Source organism: Aplidium turbinatum, chromosome 12 (genome assembly GCF_918807975.1).
Source record: "Aplidium turbinatum chromosome 12, kaAplTurb1.1, whole genome shotgun sequence".
Taxonomy (NCBI): Eukaryota; Metazoa; Chordata; class Ascidiacea; order Aplousobranchia; family Polyclinidae; genus Aplidium; species Aplidium turbinatum.
The window spans coordinates 4,548,435-4,572,628 of NC_137483.1; the positions used below are offsets into that span (position 1 = coordinate 4,548,435).

Sequence of the window (24,194 nt, forward strand, 5' to 3'; positions counted from 1 at the left end):
GTTTCTATAAATGGATAACGACATTTGCCAAACAGAAAAAAAAACGCATTAGTTAAAACAGAAATGGATTTTTCTGTTTAACTATTTGTTTTTAATTAAAATGAGAAACACACCAATTTTATCTTTTATGTCATAGAAGATATGAAACATGAAAACACATATTTTATGATTGCCTTATGCATTTATTAAAACCTATGGATAACTCCTTGAAAAAAAATGTTGGAAATTTTTTTTAGAAAATTGACATACTGCAAAGCTTGTTTAAGATTAGTTACACTTGTGTATGTCAATGACGAGTATTATTTTCTTGCTGCTGTTTTGTTGTTTTATTGTACCGTGTTTCAGGAATATAGAAGAATATTTTTGTGTAAATGTTGCTACTTTAAAAAAAATATAGATTTTCACGCTTGCGTTTTTTTTTGTTTTTTTTGCACATTTAATCTTATTCCTAAAGTGCTGCTTAAATAAAAGTGTTGTTATGAGAAACAAAAGTGTAAGTTACACTGTCTATCCTTTGTTACAAATTAAAAATATATTGAAGTTCATGAATCATCTTTTAAAAAAAAACAAATTTGAACTTGCATTTCACAAACCGTTTGACAAGGCAACAAAATGTTGATTTTGCAAAATTTTTGAAGTTTTATAGCCACAACATTACAAATGGGGCTATTGGCCAATCTTTAAACTGAGATCTGAAAGGGCGTTTTGAAAAATTGGTGAACTAAATTACTGCACTATTTTCGTTGATTAACAAAATAATAACTTAAGGTGACTTGCAGAAATATGTGTTGGTCCTAATAATTATTGTTTCATCTTTCATTTCTAGATTGTTCACAAACACTTGAAGACAGCGTCATTGTTCTGTTCAACTCAGCTGGATACAATGACGTTGGAACATTTAATTGTTCTAACAATGGACGATTGTTCTATTCCAACGGAAGCCAACCTACTTCTAACCGAACTACTTGTCAATATAATGCTGAATGGAGTGGTCAGGATAATCTACAATGTTGGACAGGTGATATTCATTTGAAAGCTTCTTCCTTAATCGTCAATTACTGCACAGAATTACTGTTGTATCCGAGAAGTTTGAAGTGAGTGAATTCATAACAATTAATCACAACATCTTTCATAAATCAACTCGTTTTGTGGGAAAATGCAATACACATTGTGACATCATATGCCGTTTTATTAATTTAATTATCGTATTATCTTCATTTATCAACATAGTTTCCTTGCAGCTCCCAATCCCGTGATAACCACAATGAACGGGAATTTCACTGTAGTCGAAGGAAATGACTTCACTGTCACCTGCAAGTACAATGACGTCATTCCTATTGGAACCAATACTGCATTCTATTTAGATGGCAATGAAGTCAGACAACAACAGGTAACAAAATATTGATTCAAATTATATTTTTTTCTTATTATTGTTGTTGTCGGATTAATATGATAGTGACAAACACAATGCAACAGAGTTATAACACTAACAGTTATTTTAGCAGGTCACAACCATGCCACACTGCAACCATATAAACAACCATATAAACTTGCTCTATAATTGCACAGAATAATGCCACTAACCAGTATTTTCAAAAGCACTAAAATTGCAACTTTACATGATTCTTGGCAGTTTGCAATGAGTACAGTTTACCACCATATTACTTAAGGAAATCTGTAGAGTCTTTTATCTGAAAAACATACAAAACAAAGAAGGTTTGAAAATTAATTGAAGTACGATTTTTCGAAGTATTAAATGAAACATTTTGACAATGCTCTTCTAATTGAGACAATTTTGACATTTTAAAATGTGGGTTTTGGTGATCAATGATATGTAATAGATTTTAAAACCTTTGGTTTCTCTGTGTAAACCTGTTAAATGCAATGTAGCAGTGACTTCGTATTTACATAAACTTGCACCACAGTGATCTCAAACCCGACACGATAAACTACAAACTTTCCATAATGTAGCCTATTCAATGTCACGCACAAATGATCACGATTGCTTATTGTAAATGTTACTCCTGTATAACACGTCAAACAAACAAAGCTCGATGAAATTTTACAATTTTCCACGAAACATGTTCATTGCTAAGTGTGATTAACTTCGCCGAAATAAAATTTTCGCGCAAAAGTAAATCTGGGCAAACATGCTTTTAATAAAATCTTAAAAGTTTTTGTTTTCGTTTATTCTCGAAAGTGTACCCATTGGCATTAGCTTTGCAAAAGTCTGGCTGCTCTCTAGAAGTCTTCCAGTATATTCATCATCGTGAACATCGTGAATCTGCAGTAGTAAATTTATAGAATCTTAGCCCAAGAGGCTCACACGACGACGATCACAACAAATCACTTTTTATTTTCAGAATCGCTCCTTCACATTTTCCTTACAAGCTGAAGGCAATAACAAACAAGTATCATGTCAAGCTGTGACCCCATATACGAAAATATTTATGGAAAGTGGAAGATCACCGAACTATACCATCAATGTTCAATGTGAGTTATTACTAACAAGTAGCTGCTTTTTAAGGAATGGCAGTAATTTGTTATGTCTTTGTTGTTGAAACAGCATCATACGACCAACGTATTGCTGTTTTTTTTAAGCTTAGCCTATGTTATTTTAACGTGGTTAAATAGTTCTCAACATTTCAGAATATACAGATGTGAACCGCTTCATAAACCACTCAGTGTTGCGAGTGCTAAATTTTGCCAATAATACTGTATTTTTCCATTCAAAAAATTGTCATTTAGATTCGTGCAATGTAATATTATTGCATGCAGTAGACCGAAAGCTTTTGGAAAAAAGACTATAACAAGTTAATAATGATGTTTATATCTTTGTGTAATACAAAGGAATTTATTTTCACACGAGTCAGTGCAATCATAAATAGCTAAAAATCGATTTCGTTCAGCTAGCAGCTGTCTTCGTTAAGCTTCTTCTATTAAAATTAATTAATAAATTTTACTTGAATAAGCTTAACTGAAGATGATGCTAGCTGCTAGCTGATTGAAATCGATTTTTACTGACTTGTGTGAAAATACATTCCTTTGTATTACAAGACATGTAACCGAGTCGTTCATATCAATCATTGCTGTGGGTTGGACACCTGTCAGAAGATATTTCATCTTCTATCTTTGTGATGTGTTATTTTGTATTTGTTTTGTTGTTTCCATTGTTTGGGATAAGCTACATGCGTTTTGTTATTTAAACAAACTTTCAAAACTTTTAACAGCTGACCAATCACATGTTATACTATTAATTCATTTTTAATAAAGTGATTTTCTTGAACCATAGACAAATAGAACCTAACAACCAGACGGCATTTAACATAATATAATAAAATGAAAATAAATGAATAATTACAAACGTTTTCGGCCATACTCATGTTGGCCCTTTTCAAGTAACCAACTGACTGATGTTGTACATAAATTGAAATTACAAAACTGATCTACATACACAGAAATCGATAAAAAAACGCACAAGAATGAAACGGCCAAGCAGAAGAGAATCGAAATCACATGACGCTTAATTGCGCAAGGAAAAAAAAAAACACACACACATTTCATTCTTATTGATTGCTTTTTTCGATTTCTGTGTATTTAGATCAATATTGTAATTTCAATTTATGTAGAACATCAGTCAGTTGGTTATTTGAAAAATGCTAACATGAGTATGGCCGAAAACGTTTTTAATTTCTAATTTATTTTCGTGTTATTATATTATGATAAATGCCGTGTGGTTGTTCGGTTTTATTTGTCAAACTATTTGTCAAGCTATTTGACCACTAATCATGAACCTTTAACATAATCGATTGAATAATTTTACATCTGTAGTTTAAACGGAATGTGATTCATTTTTAAATATTATATACATGTTGTAAGCTAGAAGATGTTAATTCTTTTGGTTGATTTATGTGCAAAAATTTAAATTTGGCTGTGGTTTACATGTACACGTTTGAGCAATTAGCTGAAATTGGTGAATGGTGAAACTGAGCAAGTAGCAACTACTGAGCAAACTATAATTTTCCATGTCATAAGTCAGAAAAATAAGTTTAACAAGACGTGAGCACCTAAATTTCATTTGCTGACTTAGTAGTAGCTGAAATATAGGCTACTTGCTGAGTTGAAGCACTTGCTGAGTTGTCACATGCCAGTGATCCGACGACCATATCGTACACTAAAATGTTCAAATAATATTAAAAGACAACAAGTTAACTTGACTTCGAACTAACATCAAATACACTTACGCACCAACACAGCCACAGAGTAATTAATGTTCTTTTCCTAGGGCTGTAGGCTGAAAAATATACCACTCATACCTATTCGCAGGTGTTTTTCATTGATGTGCTCACAAGTTGAAAGCACCAATTTAGCATCACAATTTGGTTTTAGATACATCTCAAAATGTATTCTAAAATCAAGGACATAAAAAAACAAGGCAACATTGTTATCTAAAAGCGAGCTACGTTTGGACACAGCGATGTGTTCTTCTAAAAATAAATACGCTGCACAATAGAAAATAGTAAAAGAATAATTTAATCGAAATGCTATTTTGAAATAAGCTTGCTGAGCTAACTTTTTGAAGTGATAATAGTCTTGTGGTTAATTTTGGTCGCATTAAAATGCTAAGAAAGTGTTGCAAAAAAAAGAGCCACACTAAACTGAGTTATACAAATGTCAATGCAGTACATAAATACCATTTGTATTTAAATAAAAATATTGTTATCATTATCATTTTACCACATGTTTTAAATATGCACTTTTTTTCCATTTTGTGTATTGTTTTATGCGAAAGTTATTGACTTAACGAGCCTTTGCCTTGCTGCTTTGCTTTAAGCATAGAGTACTGGACAATTTATTATGGATTTTATTTTTTTTTGGGCAATTTTGCAGCAAATTTCAGATTTTTTTTATAACTGAGAGCACTACAATAAATGTAATGGTGGTTCAAAGCAAAGAAGCTGCAATTCTCCAACATCGGTATTCAATATCATGTAATAATGCCGGATGTGACGTCATAATGGCGCAAGTCTCTACTACTATGCCAGCAGTTCAGTTGAGCCTTTGTGACGTCCGTTATGACGTCATAATGTGATGCTGTTGAATACTGATTGTGTAGAATGGCAGCTTGTTTGCTTTGGGCCACCATTACAATTATTTCCAAGCTCTCAGTTATCGGAAAAACAAAAAATTGAGATTTGCTGTAAAATGGGCCAAAAAAAAAATCCATAATAAATTTCCAGTACTGCAGTACCCTTTCTAAATTTCGACAAGACCAGACTTGGTATCAAAACCGACCGGTATCAAAAGCGATCGAGACCAAAAGCAACCGGTATCAAAAGCGACCACTATCAAAATCGACCGGTATCAAAATCAACAGAGGCAACATTGCCCAATAAGCCACAAAGTTGGTGTTTGTCAGAACAAACCGTAAAAGCTGCCTGTGAATGCGATAACAAAGCACAGGATTACACAAATTTTTTGATGTGGAAAACGTTCTTGAGAAAAAAGGGATTTAAATTTTGCACATGTAAATCAACCGTTAATTTATAATCTCAAAACTGTGACTCGAATCGTTCTTCAACTCAGATCTTCCATTGTGATGAACAAGCTTTTTAATGTATTAGTCTCTATGACATAAAGACTAACCTACCATAATGACACCATACAGTCAATGATGTTATTATGGCACGATTTGTTTTCGATTTAATATCTACTTTATGTACAAATAAATCGAAAATCACATTTACTCTGCTTTATTTCTAAATGCTATCCACGTTACGCTTAATATACATTCCATAACTATACCAGTCAATAAACCATAGGCTACAACTCATAATATGCATCGCTTGAATTACACGATTTTGAAGCTTTAATTTTATTATTTCTTGTAACTTTTAACCGTGTTTACTCGCTATTTTGAAGTAATGATCGTTTCATGTAGTTTAAAAAAAATTTCTAGATATTTCTCGAAATGTTGTCAGCACCATTTTTGCATCGAAATACTTGATCGATACCAGCGCTGGATATTTGTTAAGATCGGATCAAAATCTTTCAATGAATTGTACAAGTCAAGGCAATCCTCCACCTCAATGTGCTTTCATTATTTGCTCTGATGAATGTGAAAACATCACCAACATTACCAACGCATGTTTCATAAGTCAACCTCTCAGTGCTGGTGGTTCGTTGTCTTGCTTGGCTATTAACAATGCTGGATCGAACAGAAGTGTCTCGAAAAACATCACAGTCATTCCAGCTTTGAGTGAGTTTGAACCATTACTCTTTAAGCAACTTTTTTTTCTTCATTTTACATTTTAATTTTCTTTTATAGAAATTTGACTGAATGGAGTGCACTGACTTAAAGTAATCACTTGTTTCATTCGGAAAGGTTGCCACTACACAAACTGTTTGTAACACATAAATATGATGTGCTTAGAGTATGTGGGTGCAAAATGGCAATAGGCCTGTCATTAAATGAAGACAAAGTTATTAAACACCCCACAGATTTAATACAAGAAAGCATTTTTTTAATGTAATGGCGTGATTCTTTAAGCAACAAACATGTCATTTCATTTTGAGCACATAATAATGAGCACATAGTCATCTGGTTGTACAATTAAAAATAGTGGTGCGTTATTGCAGGAATAGAAAACATATACAATATTTAAACGTTTAATCAACGAATAATTTGTAAGATATATTCCATCAAGTGAAGTACAATAGTTTAGCAAAATGCATTTTACAAATGATACAAGTTTATCATCTCAGCCGATTTGGTGTCATTGTGCCATACCTTGTTGTATTGGTTGATTGGTCGCCACTTTTTTGATATTTCCGAATCTATTTTTTTTAATTTCATTATTTGTTGATAAAAAGTTGATAATCCTTTCTAATTTGCAGGAAATGTAACTTTAAATTATCCTAAGAAAAATAAAAGTACGACAATTGGAAGTAGAGAAGCCTTAACACTTACCTGCAGTATTATTTATGCCGCTAAATTGAACACCACTTTCACATGGACTCATCCAAACATGACAACATATCCAAGTGCAGCGTTGAACCTTCCTTCATTGAGTCCATATGACGCTGGAAATTATACTTGTAAAACTGATGATGCGTTTGGAAAGTTTATGAACAGTATCTACATTGATGTTATTTGTAAGTAAAGCATTAAAATTTGCAGTTAGGTCTGGCTTGTCTGTGAAATATCTCACAGGGAGTAGATGCAATCAGATCATGTTATAACTTGCATCATGTGCTCAGCTTAAGCGCTGAGATACTTTATATTTAGCGCTTATTTTATTCTAGTTCTACGTTTTATCCTACCGATTAAAATTTTCGAAAGAAAATGCATATACATTATTTTTGCAGACAATTGGGGAGCTGGAAATGTGCATAAGCAAGGCTGTGTGTTTTGAAATGATAATGCAAACCGATGTATTTAAACAAAAATAGAATTTACATACTAATTAAACTTTTGTACATTCACGTGCTTGTAAGTTGAAACTATTTTATAGGAGCGAAATGCTTCAATATCGACCAACAAAGTTGTATATTGCAGACGCACCCTTCCCAGACAATCCTACGTCATGCTCATGGGTTTTCGGTCAAAGAGGATCATGCAATGTCACGTTCATGTCAAATCCTTCATCTCATTTTCTTGCTATAATCAAGAACACTTCTGGTAATATTAAATCAATAATATTTTTGATTTATCACATTCTGACTACAAAAATTAAACCTGATAACATTAATCGGATTTATAGATCAAGTTACAAATGCATAAGTAACTGATTATATTTTTGTTACAAATATGCTATTGTGGAAATTGTAGGATAATATGAAACCAAGGAAGTTTCCAGAAATATTTTATAAAACTACCATTTAACGTTTTATATGCAGAGAAAACTTTTTTCTCTCTACATTGAGAAATTCCAAGTTTGACTACTTAGATTGCTGGAAGATGGAGACTTCCGTTTCTTCGACTTGTTGTTTTTCTTTAGTCATTGCCAACAAACTGTATTTATTCAGAAATGTCTGCAAATAAGCAGGCACTAACCGATCAATGCAATAAACAAAGAAAAACGAAACACATGATCATACACTGCTTCAACGCGTGACGGAAACTTACCAGAAATTACCATCAGGCATTGGAGCGTGCAAAGCAATGTTGCAGAACGCGTTTTCGAATATTAAATTCTCATCAGTGCAACTACATTTATGAACACAGTAACAGCGGATAAATTTAAACTCAATACAACACATTACAAAGATTATAAGGACATATTCTCAGTGTTCAATTGAATATTATTAAATCCAGAGACATCAGAAAATCACTTCCCTCATGCAATTCCAGACCGACATTACTCGCTTAAGTTTTTTTTTTCGTTAAGACAGACTTAATGTTCAAAGCAAAAAACAGCCATCACAATGAACATCTACCGAAGTATACTAATTTACAGTACTTAGATAAGCAATGAAAATTAATAGACGGCATTGTTATTAATATCAATTCAATATGATTTCAGTGATTATAATACAATGTAATATAGTAGAGTATCTAATTAATTAGCGACGACCTTTTAAAGCACACGTTAATTCGAAAAGAAATAAGAATTTATCAAAAGTCTCAGTCATTTTAGAAGATTTACACCACCGGTTACAGGACCATCTTTGATTGTTTTCTTGACAGAGTCAACTCTGATTGATCATATACGCCTTGGAGAGTAGCTATAGTTGAGAAAATTAAGATAATATGAAACCAAGGAAGTTTCCAGAAATGTTTAATAAAACTACCATTCAACGTTTTATAGGCAGAGAAAACTTTCCGTCACGCATGGAAGCAGTGTATGATCATGTGTTTCGTTTTTCTTTGTTTATTGCATTGATCGGTTAGTGCCTGCTTATTTGCAAACATTTCTGATTAAATACAGTTTGTTGGCAATGACTAAAGAAAAACAACAAGTCGAAGAAACGGAAGTCTCCATCTTCCAGCAATCTAAGTAGTCAGACTTGGAATTTCTCAATGTAGAGAAAAAAAAGTTTTCTCTGCCTATAAAACGTTGAATGGTAGTTTTATTAAATATTGTATGATATGGAAAACAAATTAGTAACAAAAAAAATGTATTTCCTTTAGGCAAATAACTTTTGTAACTATCACTAGAAAAACCATTGTTAGCATAATATTGGGACAGTTATAGAGAAAAAACATTCAAAACGTTCTTTGAATACTAATTATTATGGCTGTTTAGACGAAAATATTTGCATAAAGCTCTTTGTTACGCGAGTATAATCTTGTCAAATAGTACATAATCAGCGAAATATGTATCAGAATGTTGTAGTAAGCGAAACTACGTATTTAAACTTTCTTTCCTCGAAAATTAGCTGACCTCTTGATGTGTATCGAATAACAGTTGCATGGGTTAATAAGACATTTGTTAATTAAAACTATATTTCCAGATGTGAAAATAGAAGATGGAAACTTAACAACAAACGGAATATTCCAAAGTGTTACGTTGATGAAAGCAAATGTAAGACTTGGTTGAATTAAAATTTATTTTATACATAACTATTATTCGATTAAATAGATGACATTGAATTAATATCAAGCCAACAAATTGTACCTGTATGTGAAATATTTAATATGAATAGATTGATTTTCGCTTTTAGCAGCATCATCATTGCTTACTTCACAATGTACTGTTCCTTAGTCATAAGCTACTGTATGACGAATGGTGTTGAAGTCGTTGTTTAATGCATTTAATTCAATATAAAATTCAATTTTGCAATTATTAAAATGCTTTGATTTTATGATTGAGTCTAAAGTTTAATTGTTGAGCATAACAAAACAGCAATAAAACGATGACTTTTGGGACAGAATGGTGCTTTTTTCACACGCAAATACTCTACAAAATAATAATTGGTATATAATTTTCCAACAACATGAGTGCATGGGATTTGCAATAATAATTGAATAATTTAAAAACACGATTTCCTACCGCACTTCACACAGCATGTATAAAGTTAAGGGTGGGTCCCATGCTCAGTTATTAAGCTTTAGAAAATGAGAAGACAAGGTTCACGCTGTTTATCAATAACCATCTTAAGCTGGATGTTGAACCAGTTATGCATTATTGGAAACCTAAAATATTTGGTATCAAAACGCAAAATTATTTCGACTATTTCACTCTGTTCTAACTGTTTCCAATCACCAGCTCACACAAGGTGATTTACTTTACGTCGTAAATGATTGAATCGTATAAACCACATGTAGCAGACAGCCTCGAGTCGAAGACTGATTCATCGTGTTATCGCGGTGTTTAGCATGCAAACTAATGAAATAATTGTAAACTATAAAACGTGGTGGTTTGATAATTGGGAAAATCACTGCTAATAGTAAATTTTAGGAGTTTTTCATATACGTCAATAAACTTTTCTTAGATCTCTTGAAAGTTTTTTCAACAAGCACTTACAGTGAAACATCATTTAGGTAACAATGGATGACAATGGAACTTACATATTGTACCTGCAATCTTCCGTTGAACCTTACAACCACACCATTATGTTCGATGTCATTGTGGAAGAGGAGGACTCATCTGATGGTCTTCCAGATCCATTCAGCAACACTCTTGTGATTGTGGTTGCAGCAAGTGGGGCTGCAGTGATGGTATTATTGATTGCAGTGATTGTTTTCTGCTGCAAGCGACGAAAACATTCTGGAAAAATGAAAAGTATGAATTAACTATTTTAAAAAAGTTATACTTTTGAAAGCCGCAATTTATACACAAATTTTAATGATTTATCTTTGAACTCGTTTAGCAGTAGCATTTGCAAACGCCATTCCGAAAAAAAACATTTGCTTTCTACCCCGACACAAAAGTAATAAAACGGAGTCAACAGTTCTTTCCACAAGTGTTGCTTCATACTGTATATGCTTACTGTGTGGTACTTAAAGTGACTGTTAAAACAACTTTTGTGTCCACGCTTAACGTTATCTGGTATTCGTTTCAAACTTGCTCGAAAAGCACGAGGCGTTTTTTTTAACCCTTTGAGGACCATTAATTTTCCCGAAAAAATTGTTAGGTAAAATTTGTTAGTTTACACTTCAGCTTTAGGCTACAAGCATGAATTTTGCTGGCATTTAGGCATTCTGGCATTTACTCCGATTTTATTCGTTCAAATTTCGTTTTTGACAATTTGTAAACATGCAAAAACAGTATTTCGAAACAATTTCTTTTTCTTTTTATTAAAACAGTATTTTTCATGTTGATACTACATAAAACGGTTTTGAGATGATTGTGATAATTGCACTAACAGGTTTCCGCGGGCAGTCATCACAGGTTGGCTTGTACCTACTGCAGTATCTCTCAGGACAAATATATACAGCAACTATCGCTTACTCAGCCAGCAAATCATTTTTTTACATTTATTCAGTACTTAAAGATCGATTTTCTCTTTGGAAATAGTTTTATCACATTCTTTTGAAGTAGGTAGGCTCCAATCACCTGTTTCGTCAGTCCTTTCACAGAATGTAGCTCTCAAACTGTCGAAAATATTTTACATAGCTAAACGTTGAAACAATATACTGTAAAAAGCCAACTTTGGCTTGCTGGGCTGCAGTTCTTTACAAAATTTGCTGAATTGAAAAAAAAAACTGATTGAAAAACGACGTAAAATAGACATAATCTGGCAATGTCCACGCGGTAACGATAATTTATGTTTTTATTCATTGTCGCTTTACAACTACAAAGGGTTTTTAGTCACAGGGCTCATTTTTTAATTTTTGCATTAAATTTGAGACGTCATCACATTATTACCCAACTTATGAAGTATAGTTGGTTGATTTCACTTTTCAAGTTTCTAAATTTATCTTACTACAAGTTCGTGGCAACATATATTTATTAATGATAGTTAAGCTTGAAAAATGTAGCACACAAAAGCATATAGAGTAGGGTGGATCGTTTTTCAATTTTTTTTTCTTAATCGCTTATTAATAGTGCGGAAAAGTTGTGCACTGACATTGTAAGCACAACACAAAAAAATTTCAAAAATTTTAATATCTTGGGTTGCCCCAAAGAAGTTGAAATATTAGAAAAAGTGGAAAATTTCCAAAAATTTTATTGTTTGTTTTAGTTTTTAATCGCTTCAGAAAATTTCCGAAAATCAATATTTACTTCGCATTGCTGATCTCATGGTTGTCTGTATCCTGTTTAACAACATAAACATTCACCAACGTTTGCTTTCTTCCCCTTAGTGCGGGCCTTTAGTAGACGATCATGGGGTGTCTTCCCCTTAGTAGACGATCATGGGGTGTCTCACAGAAGATCTGTTGTTGAATAGCATGTGTGTATTATCGCCGAACCTGGATCTCAGTATTTTGGCCACGTAAGTCCAACCGCGGGAACAGCCAGAAGCATTGCCGACTACATAATATCAGCAGTTCATGATAGAGGAACAGACACCCAGCTTAATAACAGCCGTGAGGTGTGATGGTACTGTGGTAAATACGGGTCATGCAGGCGATGTTATTCGACTGTTGGAATTAGAGTTTCGAAAACCGCTGCAATGGTTGGTATGTCAACTCCACGCAAACGAATTAACCCGGCGGAATTTTTTTGAGTTTTTGATTAGCAGTACAACTGGTCCCCGTGGGTATTCCGGACAGATTGGAAAGGCTTTACTTACATGTGATAAAATGCCTATCCGACGATGTGAATCAATACCAAGTAATTTTCGTCATATGGATGTGACCAATTTAAGCACGGACCAAAGATACCTCCGGGACATTTGTCATTGCGTTTGTGCATGAGAAATTCCCAATTCACTCGCCACAAGAAGTCCAGGTAAGCTTAATCACTCACGCTGGCTAACTGCTGGGAATCGCATTCTGCGGTTGTATATAGGGACCACAGAACCCTCTGATAACTTAAAAACGCTGGCTACCTTTGTCATGAAGGTATATGCTCCTATGTGGTTCGAAATAAAGTGCAATCCACTCTGTATCAGCGGTGCTGTTCATCTATGGCAAACCATCAGCAAATCTCGCTACCTGTCGGATAAACTAAAGGCCATTGTCGACCCTGTTATTCAAAGAAATGCTTTTTTTAGCCACAGCAAAAACATACTTTTATAATGCTATTTGACAAAGAATCGCATGTGCGTGAGCTTAGAATACGTCGTATACTGCCTACACGAGAAACTCCCGTTTGCACTGAAATCCGGCGCTTCAAACTGCCAAAATTCAATTTCAATGCTGTCAGTTATATTGATAAGATATGCTGGCAAATCGATAACCACAAAACCGAACCTTCAATAACTATGCAAATAGCAACAGAAGAACTTTGGTCGTTCAAAAACATCAACACAAGCCAACATTCTCTCAATTTTCCCTACCACACGCAAGTAGTCGAGCGAGGTGTCAAGGTCAAGGCCTATGAGAGGGGGGTACTTAGGGTACGGCGTACCTTTGAGGGCCCAGGCTTGTGTTTGTTGGGGGGCCAGAATTTGTGCTTTTATAGTTTACGCGCAAAAATGTTTGGTTAAAACCATCTTAAACGACTAAATTCAAGCATAAAAGTTGTTATTCTTTAGTCTTGAGGGGCCCGTAATCTAGCAAAAGAGCCCAGAAAGGTAATCGAGTGCTTTGCGAGCAAATTAGGGTCCCAAAGTGGTAATTTATTGCTTTACGCACAAAAATTTTCTGTTAAAAGCCCCTAAATTAAATCATAAAAGTTAGTTATTCTCCTGTCCGGGGGGGGGGGGGGTGGGGCATAGTGTAGCAAAAGCAGGTTTGAGAAAAACCCGGGCAAAAGCCCGGGTGTTTTTGTTTTTTTGTGTGTTTTTTAAAAACTATTTGACAAAGGTAGTTTCACACTTATTTCACTTCAAAATGAATTTCGGAAATAGAGCAGGAGAATACTTTCAGAGCAGGACCGGGGCCGGAGTCAAAAAAAGTGATTTCTCTCGTTCACCTCTGGTGCTGGGCATGCGGTGAATGTAAAAGTTAATGAAGAAAGGTTAGGATTGGTCAGATGATTAACTTGATTATGTTTTAACAAGAAGTTATGTTGGAGCCTTGATAGAGCTTGGCTTGTACCAGATACATATAACACTCAGTAACGTTAACGGATTTAACACTAAACACACAAAAAAACTACTAAATTCAACGTTTTCGACACCACATAGTGTCCTCTTCAGAAATAATTATAAGCTATATCTAAGAGAAATAAAACAATAAATTAAAAAAATTAACATTAAAGCTGTACAAGTGACACCTTTCAACAGCACCGTCAACAACCGACGCACGAATTCAATGCAGGATACACAAATTGGCGGGAAACAAATCACATGATATGCACAATAGGGAGGGACGTCGGAAACAGATCGCTTAGCAACTCGAGCTTCTTAGGAGGTTCGTCGAGTAAATGGAGAAATCGAAAACCATTTTTTAATTGAACGCCAGGAAGACGGTGCACAACCAGGGGCAAGTTTAACTGATGGAGGCCTGGGGCACTCTTAGATCGGGGAACCCGTGCAACAAAGTTTTTTGGCGCCAAAGGCGCAAAAACTTTACAAAGTAGCCTAACATGAAAGTCACCCTCACCGTTGCTAATGCCTTTATGCGAAGCTCAGTCGCAACCTTGTGACTAAAAATTAACCTTGAAAGAAAAAGGAGGCATGTTTTAGAAACTTCAAAGGCTGGGAGAAAATAGTTATAATAACACAAAATCACATTTTTTCACGTCGGAAGGCCCTTCAAAAGGGAGGCCTGGGGCAACTGCACCCTCTGCCCTCCCTAAATCCGGCCTGTACACAACACGGTCCAACTAATGAGTAAATCACCCCATTTCAGGGATATCATCTCCACCAGTGGTGACGTTCTCCGAAATTGCGCCCGAATGAAAGAAGAATATAAAATCATGAAGAAGGAGGACACCGGAGGTTACAAGAAGGAAATGGAGCTGCGCAAATTGGGGAAAGCAGTGGCGACTAAACAAGTGTCTACAATTTCGACACGGTGACGATCATTACGCGTGAAGGAGTAATCAAGAAGATTTTGAAGGAATGGGCCATGGTTAAGATGAAGAATAAAACCTCCACAGCGAGAAAGACGGCTCAATTGAAAACTTCATTGAAGCCCAGTCTTTGCCTCCACACACTTTTCAACGTCGTTGACGACAAATTGCTGCACTCACGCGAGGTTGATTTCGTTAAGGATCAACGCGGAGCACGCATTGGTTTCTTTGGAAACGTCGATTGGGAATCGGTGAAATCTGAAAAGAAGAAGGACGAGCGGAAGGAGCAACTGCTTTTGAGAGAAAAGCCAGAAAACGAGTGGAAGAACGCGAAGAATGTACTCACGACTCGGATGCCAATACAGAAGAAACTCCCAGAAGGCGCTTCCCTTCAAAGTGCTCGATCGGCAGAGAAGAACTCGAAGAAGAGCAGGAGCGATGCACTTTTGATCTTCACACAGTTGCGCGTGAGGCGGAAATGTATGGAATTCCGAATCTAGCAGCAGCTGCCCTCGCAACCGCAACATCACTGGAAACAAAAGGTGATTTAAATCCGACGATGGTAGTCGAGAAAATCAAGCACGTTCGTGCACGAAAACGGCTTCGTTTAGAGATGAATCACTTCGCTTCCAGTACGCTCGGCACAATAGCTGAAGACCTTTACTTTGACGACAGAAAGGATAAAACCCATACATGAATGACATAACTGGCTATCGTCAAAAATCAATCGAAGCCCCCTACGTGATGTTGAAATACCCAGGATCTGAAATATATCAACCACGTTCCCATTCAAGGGCGTTCAACTGGGAACAACATTGCCAAAACGATGTTGGCTACTCTTGAAGTCAAGAGAACAGACGTGAAAAGCATCGAGTGGTTGGCTGCGACGGAACTGCCGTCAATACAGGTAAGCACACAGGAGCCATCACCATCATTGAGCAACATATCGGGAGTAGCCTGCGGTGCAATGATCGATTTGCCAGTTTCTCTTCATCGAACTTCTGCTTTGGCATCTCTTCGGCGAGCTTGACGGAAAATAATCATCAGGACCGCAAACCGTAAAAGGATTTATCGGCCGTGTCGTCGCTAATGATAAGTGCAAAATAAGAGAATTTGCAGTCGTCGAGTTCGAGAAGATAAAATCCAATCTGACTGAAGTCGATGAGGCGATGGAAATTAGCGGCGATCAAAAGTATCTGTTCGATATTGTGTTGGTTATCGAGGGAAGTATGCCTCCAGAAAGCATTCGATTCCGTGATCCAGGAAAACAGGGTTATGCACGATGGCTCATTCTCGCTTCAAGGATATGCCGACTTTATATTTCGGAGCCAAAACCAACAGAGGCGCTGATAGAAATGACAACGTACATCGTTATAGTTTACGCTCCCATGTGGTTTACTACCAAGCGAAACAAGAAAATTCACTTCGCTGCTCGGTCCTTCCTTCGGTTGGTTAAGCTGACTCGCTATCTGACAGGCCAATTAAAAAAAGTCGTCAACAGTTGCCTACAAACAAACCCCTTCGCTGCGCATCTGGAGAATGTAGTTGGCCCTTCTGCATGACGAGTCTAGGCCAATGCGTAAGCTCGCAGTTCATCGGATCCAAAAAGCAAGGAATGAGTAGGGCCTACACCGGTGGGATATGTCGTTTCGAAATTTCTAAACTAAACTTTAAGTACACAGATTTGACAACAAACTCGTTGCTCCGGTGGAGCAGAAACTCACTGAGCCACCAATTCTTTCTACGCGCTTTCAGCATCCAACAGATCACAGAGCTTTTCGTCGAAACCGATGTTCCTACATGGATTGACAGTTACGCGTGCTGCACATAAGTAGTTGCGCGCAATAAAACTCGTCACCTAAGTGAGCGATGAAGTCATCGGCCATGACAGCAGACATGAACTTGCTGACGCGAACTGCCGCTTGCTCACAGCGTTCACGATTTGAGTCAAAGAAGGATTATGTTCTGTGATTGTTTTTGACTGTTTTCGTCGTTTTGTGTATTTTTGTTTATTATTTATTCAATTTTTTTTTGAAGAAAAAATGTTTTTTATTTTATTTGGGTGATATTGACTTTTTTGTGCGGCGTTTTCCCGCGTCCCTATCTAAAAAAGGTTTTCAGATTATTTGTCTGTGACCTAAGCCTCCTACCTAAGCCGAGTTGCTAAGTGACTTGACAAAAAAAGTGCATTGACGGCCCTCCCTAATGCACAACACAAAATAATAGTTTTATTGCAGCTTGATACTATTATTACGCACAGATGTCCAATTCTGTAGTAAAATGTTGTGTGGTGTGCAATACGCCTAAGCAAACATCACATTTGTTGCCCAAGATAAAAGGGGCCCAGAGTGAGAGGGGGGCCCGGAATGACTCTTCGTACCCCTAGTGAAAAATTTTCTCAGAGGCCCTGGTCAAGGTTGTCACGGAGGCCTCTGTTGCAGTATGTTGTGCCGCTAACCGCGATGGATTCATCAGAAGTCCGCTCCAATCCAGGAAAGACATGCCGCGTCTCAATACAAAACAAGATTTTAGATTATGTTCTTAAAAGGTTTGCGTATCCTACATGTACTTGTAATTCTACTTGTAAATATTGATTTTCTGTGTAATTTACAATGATTCGCGGGAGATAGGGCAGTTACAAATGTGTAAAAATTGAATTTTTAAAAATTTGCGATTCTTTTTGAATTTTAAGCTTTGTTGGGCACCCCAAGATATTAATTTGTTTGGAAATTTATTTTTGCATTGTGCTTACAATTTCAATGCACAACTTTTCCGCTCTGTCTAAGCGATTAAAAATGAAGCAAAAAATAAAAATTTTGGAAATTTTCCACTTTTTCTAATATTTCAACTTCTCTGAGGCAACCCAAGATATTAACATTTTTGAATTTTTTTTTGTGTTGTGCTTAAAATGTCAGTGGACAACTTTCCGCACTATTAATAAGCGATCAAGAAAACAAGTTAAAAAACGATCCACTCTAATATAGAGCCCTAGTTCGTATTTATTCTGGACACTGCAACATTGTATATGTCAATAACGCATCTTTTACACTAACTTGAATGGCGCTTGCAAAAATTTGACGAAAAAGTTTCTCATTGAATTGTATAACTATTATTTTATTATTTTTGTCAACTGTGTTTTCTTTTTTGAAAAGCAACAAAGTTCATGATACAGGATCATTCCGAATTGCCAAACTTTGCTTTTCATGTTTCGGGACACGTCAAATTATTGTAAAGACTAGTCAACTTTACTAGCTGAAATCGTGCAAACAAAAAGTGCCTAGATTGAGTAAGAAACGATAAGTTGAACTAAATCATGGATCTGTACTGAAGTGTACTTATGGTTCCACTGAGATTAGCACTCGACAGGACAAAAATTTTTAGTTTGATTAATGTGTCTGACTCGCGGTTGAGTGTAGTCACTGTGCAAACGAAGAAAAAAACAATATGAGTCATTTTAACATCGATTACCAAAATGTAGGAATTTAGACAAAACTTCTTCACAACCTGTGACAAAATGCTTATTGTGAAGCACACAATGTTTCAAAAATAACCAACTCAAGTTTAAACGACACTCTATTAATAAAAAGTAAAAGTCAAGAAAATTAGCGTTTTAAAAGATTCCTTCGACGTAAAATTTTAAAGCAAGTAAGGGACGGGAATCTTTTCCCAGTCAGATATCAGGTCGAGAAGCATATGTGCTTGGCGCATTCTCTTGGCCATGCAACCGACACCATGATTGCTGTATGTCGCAAAACTACCTTACCATAGAGCTTGAAGTACTTTATTTTGTGATATTGCAGGTGGATATTCTACGCACAACAACGAAGCGTTTGGAATCAATAATAATCAAGGTACGCATTGTACCGTAATGCAAAAGTTTTTTTTTATAATAGTGTAACAACATTTAATCCCAATATTAACAGTTGTGAACTCAAAGTAGCGAATATGTGTTGCAACAGATGGGACGCAAGACAAAATATCAGTAGGAAAATCGGACTTTATTTACATTGCGTCAACGTTTGCAGACATCAACGTAGCAACAACTTTTTATCGATGAATTTATAAACGTGAAGTAGAGCTAATCTTTGAAATTGATTTATAAATTCGATGCAAGACATACATACGAAAATATCTATTTTAAACGTCTGGTCCGTTGAACAGTGGGAACTTTTAAGAGTTTTAAGAAGGAAGACAAATTTTATTCACTTTACATATCCTCAGATCAACCTGCTACAGTGGAAGCTGCGTATGGTGTTGTCAATAAAAAGAAGAAAGGTTGGTCCATTGCATGCAGTGATTGCCAGTTTATTTTTAGACATGTAGTGACATGTGTTAAAATTTGAAACAGCATTATCGGACTTAAAGTCGAGTTTGGTTTTACAAATTTGTCGATAAATGTTTTGCATGTTTTCGTCCTATCCAAATATTGCTTTTATAGCCTACAGTAGCCTATATTGGTTTTGACACTTGAATATTAGGAATTATTTTGTAAAATTGTAGTAAATCCTGACAAGGAAGATAAGGTGAATCCTCTCCACGTGTCAGCAGATCAACCAAGTGCAGTTGAACCTGCCTATGGAGTTGTCAACAAAGAGAAGAAGAAAAAGAAAGGTTTGTGGTTTTTTTGTTCACTGCCTACCTTAATCTCATTATATTTTATTCAAATCTAACATACATTTTTGTAATGTTGTTGCGATGTATCGAGTCTGAGTTCCAAATTGGTTGATCAATGTTGTGCATGTTTTTATTGTTATTTTCTACCGAAATGTAATTTTGACACAATTTCAGAAAAGTTGTTTTTGACATTTAAAAATTAAACTATTTTGTGAAATCATAGTAAATCCTGACAAGGAAGATAAGGTGAATCCACTCTATGTGTCCTCGGATCAACCAAGTGCAGTGGAACCTGCCTATGGAGTTGTCAACAAAGAGAAGAAAAAGAAAGGTTTGTGGGGTTTTTGTTCACTGCCAACCTTAATCTCATTATCTTTTATTCAAATCAAACATATATTTTTGTAATGTTGTTGCGATGTATCGATACTGAGTTCCAAGTTGGTTGATCGATGTTGTGCATGTTTTTTTTTTGTTATTTTCTACCGAAATGTGATTTTGACACAATATCAGAAAAGTTGTTTTTGACATTTAAAAATTAAACTAGGCCTATTTTGTGAAATCATAGCAAATTCTGACAAGGAAGAAAAGGTGAATCCACTATATGTGTCCTTGGATCAACCAAGTGCAGTGGAACCTGCCTATGGAGTTGTCAACAAAAAGAAGAAGAAAAAGAAAGGTTTGTGGGTACATTGCAGACTGCTAACATTTAGCTCATAACATTTTATGCAAATCTGACATATGTAGCCAAGTAGGGTTATTTTCCTGTGTTAAGTATGATTCTCAAAATAATTATTCGATTTTGTCAATGCCGTAAAGATGATGATGGTGATTGTGTTAATTTTTTTATTGATGCTTTCTACCTGCTAGCACTAACTTGATATAGCTGTTATTGCTGCTTGTTTGTTGAGCAATTTGGGCTCCGTCCCAGGACTAAATTTGAGAGCTCTTGAATTGCAATCAATTGTCATTTTTTGTAAAAGCCTTCCTTGTTGTCCTAATGCAATCCGTTCACCCCGTGGGGTAACGGTCTTATCCCACGACAACAAGAGTAGACAACGCAGCGGTTGCCAACGATGTCGAGGTGTCCGTTAATACTTTAAACCCACTTCTCTGCTGAGTACCAAGCGAGACTGACATTAACAACCATTAGAAACAATCTATGCTATGACTTGTTGGTGAATCAAACCTACATCTACCGACGTAAAGGGAGACATTCAAACCAGCTGCGCGATTGAGCCGGTTGTTGTTGCTGTTTTGTGTGATGCTAAATACATGTTTAGTGATAAATCTAAAGGGTGTCGATTTGCCAAATCGTTGAGGTGATTGTTGCGTTAGTTGACAGTGTGATATTCTCCCTGAAGCTGGGTTACTGTGCATTTTGAAATACAATGATCTAGGTGCGGTCTGTTGCGTTGACCTGACTACCTAGCATAGCAGTACATAGGTTACTGTGAGTCACTCAACACAGCAACCCATCTCGACGCTATATATAGCAGCTTTATCAAAATAATATACACGTCCTGGCAGTCGACTGTGAAAAGAATGAAGCAGTCCACTGCGCTGTTTAATTGAATTGTCTGTTACTTTATATAATGTAGTTTGTTCAAATTTTAAACTTTGTAAAAGTCTATTTAGTGCTTTGCTAGAGTGTTTGCTGCACTTTTATAGTTTAATTGTCATTGCTTCATGTTGCCATATCTTCATTCACAATTCACTATTGTTGATAAATATTGAGTTTAAAAGTCAACAATTATATTGAGGTAACTGATGTACGTAGATATTGATTTCGTTGCTTGAACTACATACTGGCATATTTGATGAGGTTGCCTTAATCATTCTGCAATTTATATTTTTTATTTCAAGTCATTGTTTACCTGCAATATCAACATTGGTAGGTGTTTCTGAAAAGGAAGAAAAGGTTAACCCTCTCTATGTAGCTTCTGATCAACCTGCTGGAGTTGAACCTGCTTATGGTGTCGTCAATAAAAAGAAAAAGAAAGGTTGGTTGTCTTGTTAAAAAGCAGCTTGCCTGTTTTGATTTACATGTCAATCTACCACGAAATAATATGTTTTTTAAAATATGGAGAAAACTCTGACTTTTAGAAAGATTTTTTAATCGTATGAATAATATTTACATCTCTCACGTACCAACCGACGATTTTTACCTTTCAACGTTTAGTAAATACAGACAAGGAAGAAAAGGTGAATCCTCTCTATGTGTCCTCGGATCAACCAAGTGCTGTGGAGCCTGCCTATGGAGTTGTCAACAAAAAGAAGAAGAAAGGTTGTTTTAGGATGCGTTTTAAACAGGGATATTTAAACAAGGGGATACGAAGGCTCAGAGCGATTGCTGATTCTCATGACACTAGAAGGGCGGTAGTTGGTACCGCGTTAAACATGCGGCTCTTTTTAAAATTGCAGAAAGTTTTGTAGTGCAGCTGGTACACTCAGCTACACAAGACAGTTAGCAAGTGTTATGTAGAACATATTTAAAGAATACTTGTTTGAAAAGACAGTTGAAAGGTTACCAGCTAGCTGTTTATTTGACAAAACCTTTGCATTTGGCTAGGTGTAAAGCAAGTATACGGGTAGTTGATGGCTAGAATCCATTGCCAAGACATCCGGTACCTGTTAAAAAACTCACTTCCTTACAATTGAGACCCACAGCCGAGAAACTGACCCTTTTCCCACGCTCTCTAGCGCTTCTCTCTCACGCTACCTGGAAGTGGCAAACTCGTTAACGCCACCTAGTGATATGACGTCAGTTGGAGTCGAACTTTGTGGAGACCAAACTAGCCGAGATAGGCTTGGTTGCTAGTGAATGCGCAAATTTATAAGGCATCCATAATGAAGACGCATATTTCAGCCAGCATTATACAAATTTAGGGATGCAACCTAGTTCGTACCATGAACAGTTCGGACCGTCAGTTCGTACCTTGAAAAGATCGAGAAACAAAATTAAAAAAAGCGGAATTTGCTGATCGCAGTTTCCGCAATCATTTCAAAATTTTCCCCCTGAAAAGATCGAGAGAAAAAAATAGCTCAAAGCCGAAGTCCGCTGATCGCAGTTTCCGCAAACATTTTTCCGCAGTTTCCGCTAACTCTAACTATAGAATAATCTATGCTCTAACCATAACCCTCGCTGATCGCAGTGTCCGCAAAATTTTTTCCGCAGTTTCCGTTAATCCTTACCCTAATTCTAACCATAGAGTAATGTAGGGGAAGAGCGGGACCTGTGAACAAGGGTGACCTGCGAACCACCCCCCGTAATTTTTTTTATACCACTATTTAGTGCCAAATGTGGATATTGTTGGCTTTGACACGCTTCGTTAGGTTTTCCTAGGAAGTAACGTAATTTTTTGAGCTGATTTGTGGACAGGAGACCTCATTGCTGATTTTGACATAATTTTGTAAAATTTTTGAGGTCGTACAACATGTTTTCTAGTTTTTTAACTTGAGTGATGTCTTGGCTTTCAATGATAAGTGGTTAATGTACGATAAATTAGTATTGTTTTTAGCAATGTTGAGTGAGACTAAAAGTTCAGGTTTTAGGCTGGGAGCAAAAAAATTATCGGTCACGTGGTGCGTGACCTGTGAACCTCCCTGTTCGAGCGACCTGCAAGCCACCTTGCTCTGGGTCAACAACACCATCCAAAGAAATTAATTGATACCTGTTGACTTCTCTGTGTATAATTTTTAATAAACAAGTTTGTGGTGATGAAGTACAGTCATGTTTGTCCAATTTGGGAATTGCGAATTAAACTTGGTCCACGGACTATTTTGTGCTGACAGTAAGATCATCTGTGAGACCAGGGAGATCAATCAGAGAGATTTTCCGATGAGCGCATACGTTCAGTGTTTCCCATTTGACATTTCTTGTAGCAGCAGGACAACAGCACAACATAAAACTGTTAAATAAATGGAAAATCGAAAATACTGCATGTTTTTTTCAAGCGGCTTAGAGGACCCTCCACATATGGTCGTAGGACCCTCACTTGCGGGTCCTATGAACCACTTTGGAGGACGCTACATTTTTCGCTCTAGGGACTTCCGCTTCCACCTTAAAATCGCTTAAAATCCATGAAATTATGGAGACTGTAGGCAGGAAGATATACGTAAACTTTTAGACGAATCTTAGACACAAAACAAAAAATATATGAGATTTTGTAAAAATCGGCTCGTAGGTCCCGCCCTTCCCCTATGCTCTAACCCTAACTCTCGCTGATCGCAGTTTCTGCAAACATTTTTCCGCAGTTTCCGCTTACCCTAACCATAGAGTAATCTATGCTCTAACCCTAACCCTCGCTGATCGCAGTTTCCACAAACATTTTTCCGCAGTTTTGCAGTTTCCGCTAACCCTAACCCTCGAGTTTGTTTCAAATTGTTTGGGGAAACTCCGATCAGCGACTTCGGCTTTGTGCTATTAAACTGCGATCAGCGACTTCGGCTTTTTTTAATTTTTTTTCTTGATCTTTTTAGGGTACGAACTGACTGTACAAATGGTTCAAGGTACGAACTAGGTTGCACCCCAAATTTAGTTGTTCATGCCTGTGTGCTAGGAGTGGTTTG

At 36.3% G+C, this 24,194-nt stretch overlaps 1 protein-coding gene across 1 annotated transcript in view; it reads left to right on the forward strand.

The window, feature by feature from the left end:
- The window catches only part of LOC145781369 (uncharacterized), a 116,760-nt gene that overhangs the window by 79,283 nt on the left and 13,283 nt on the right, over window positions 1–24,194 (forward strand). Inside the window, exons 3-17 of the mRNA XM_082593154.1 lie at window positions 827–1,018; window positions 1,242–1,390; window positions 2,364–2,493; window positions 5,960–6,259; window positions 6,898–7,155; window positions 7,559–7,681; window positions 9,457–9,527; window positions 10,487–10,727; window positions 18,812–18,862; window positions 19,233–19,286; window positions 19,512–19,622; window positions 19,849–19,956; window positions 20,191–20,301; window positions 21,521–21,625; window positions 21,805–21,909. Coding sequence (XP_082449280.1) covers window positions 827–1,018; window positions 1,242–1,390; window positions 2,364–2,493; window positions 5,960–6,259; window positions 6,898–7,155; window positions 7,559–7,681; window positions 9,457–9,527; window positions 10,487–10,727; window positions 18,812–18,862; window positions 19,233–19,286; window positions 19,512–19,622; window positions 19,849–19,956; window positions 20,191–20,301; window positions 21,521–21,625; window positions 21,805–21,909 — 2,109 coding nt within the window. The remainder of the gene's footprint in view (window positions 1–826; window positions 1,019–1,241; window positions 1,391–2,363; window positions 2,494–5,959; window positions 6,260–6,897; window positions 7,156–7,558; window positions 7,682–9,456; window positions 9,528–10,486; window positions 10,728–18,811; window positions 18,863–19,232; window positions 19,287–19,511; window positions 19,623–19,848; window positions 19,957–20,190; window positions 20,302–21,520; window positions 21,626–21,804; window positions 21,910–24,194) is intronic.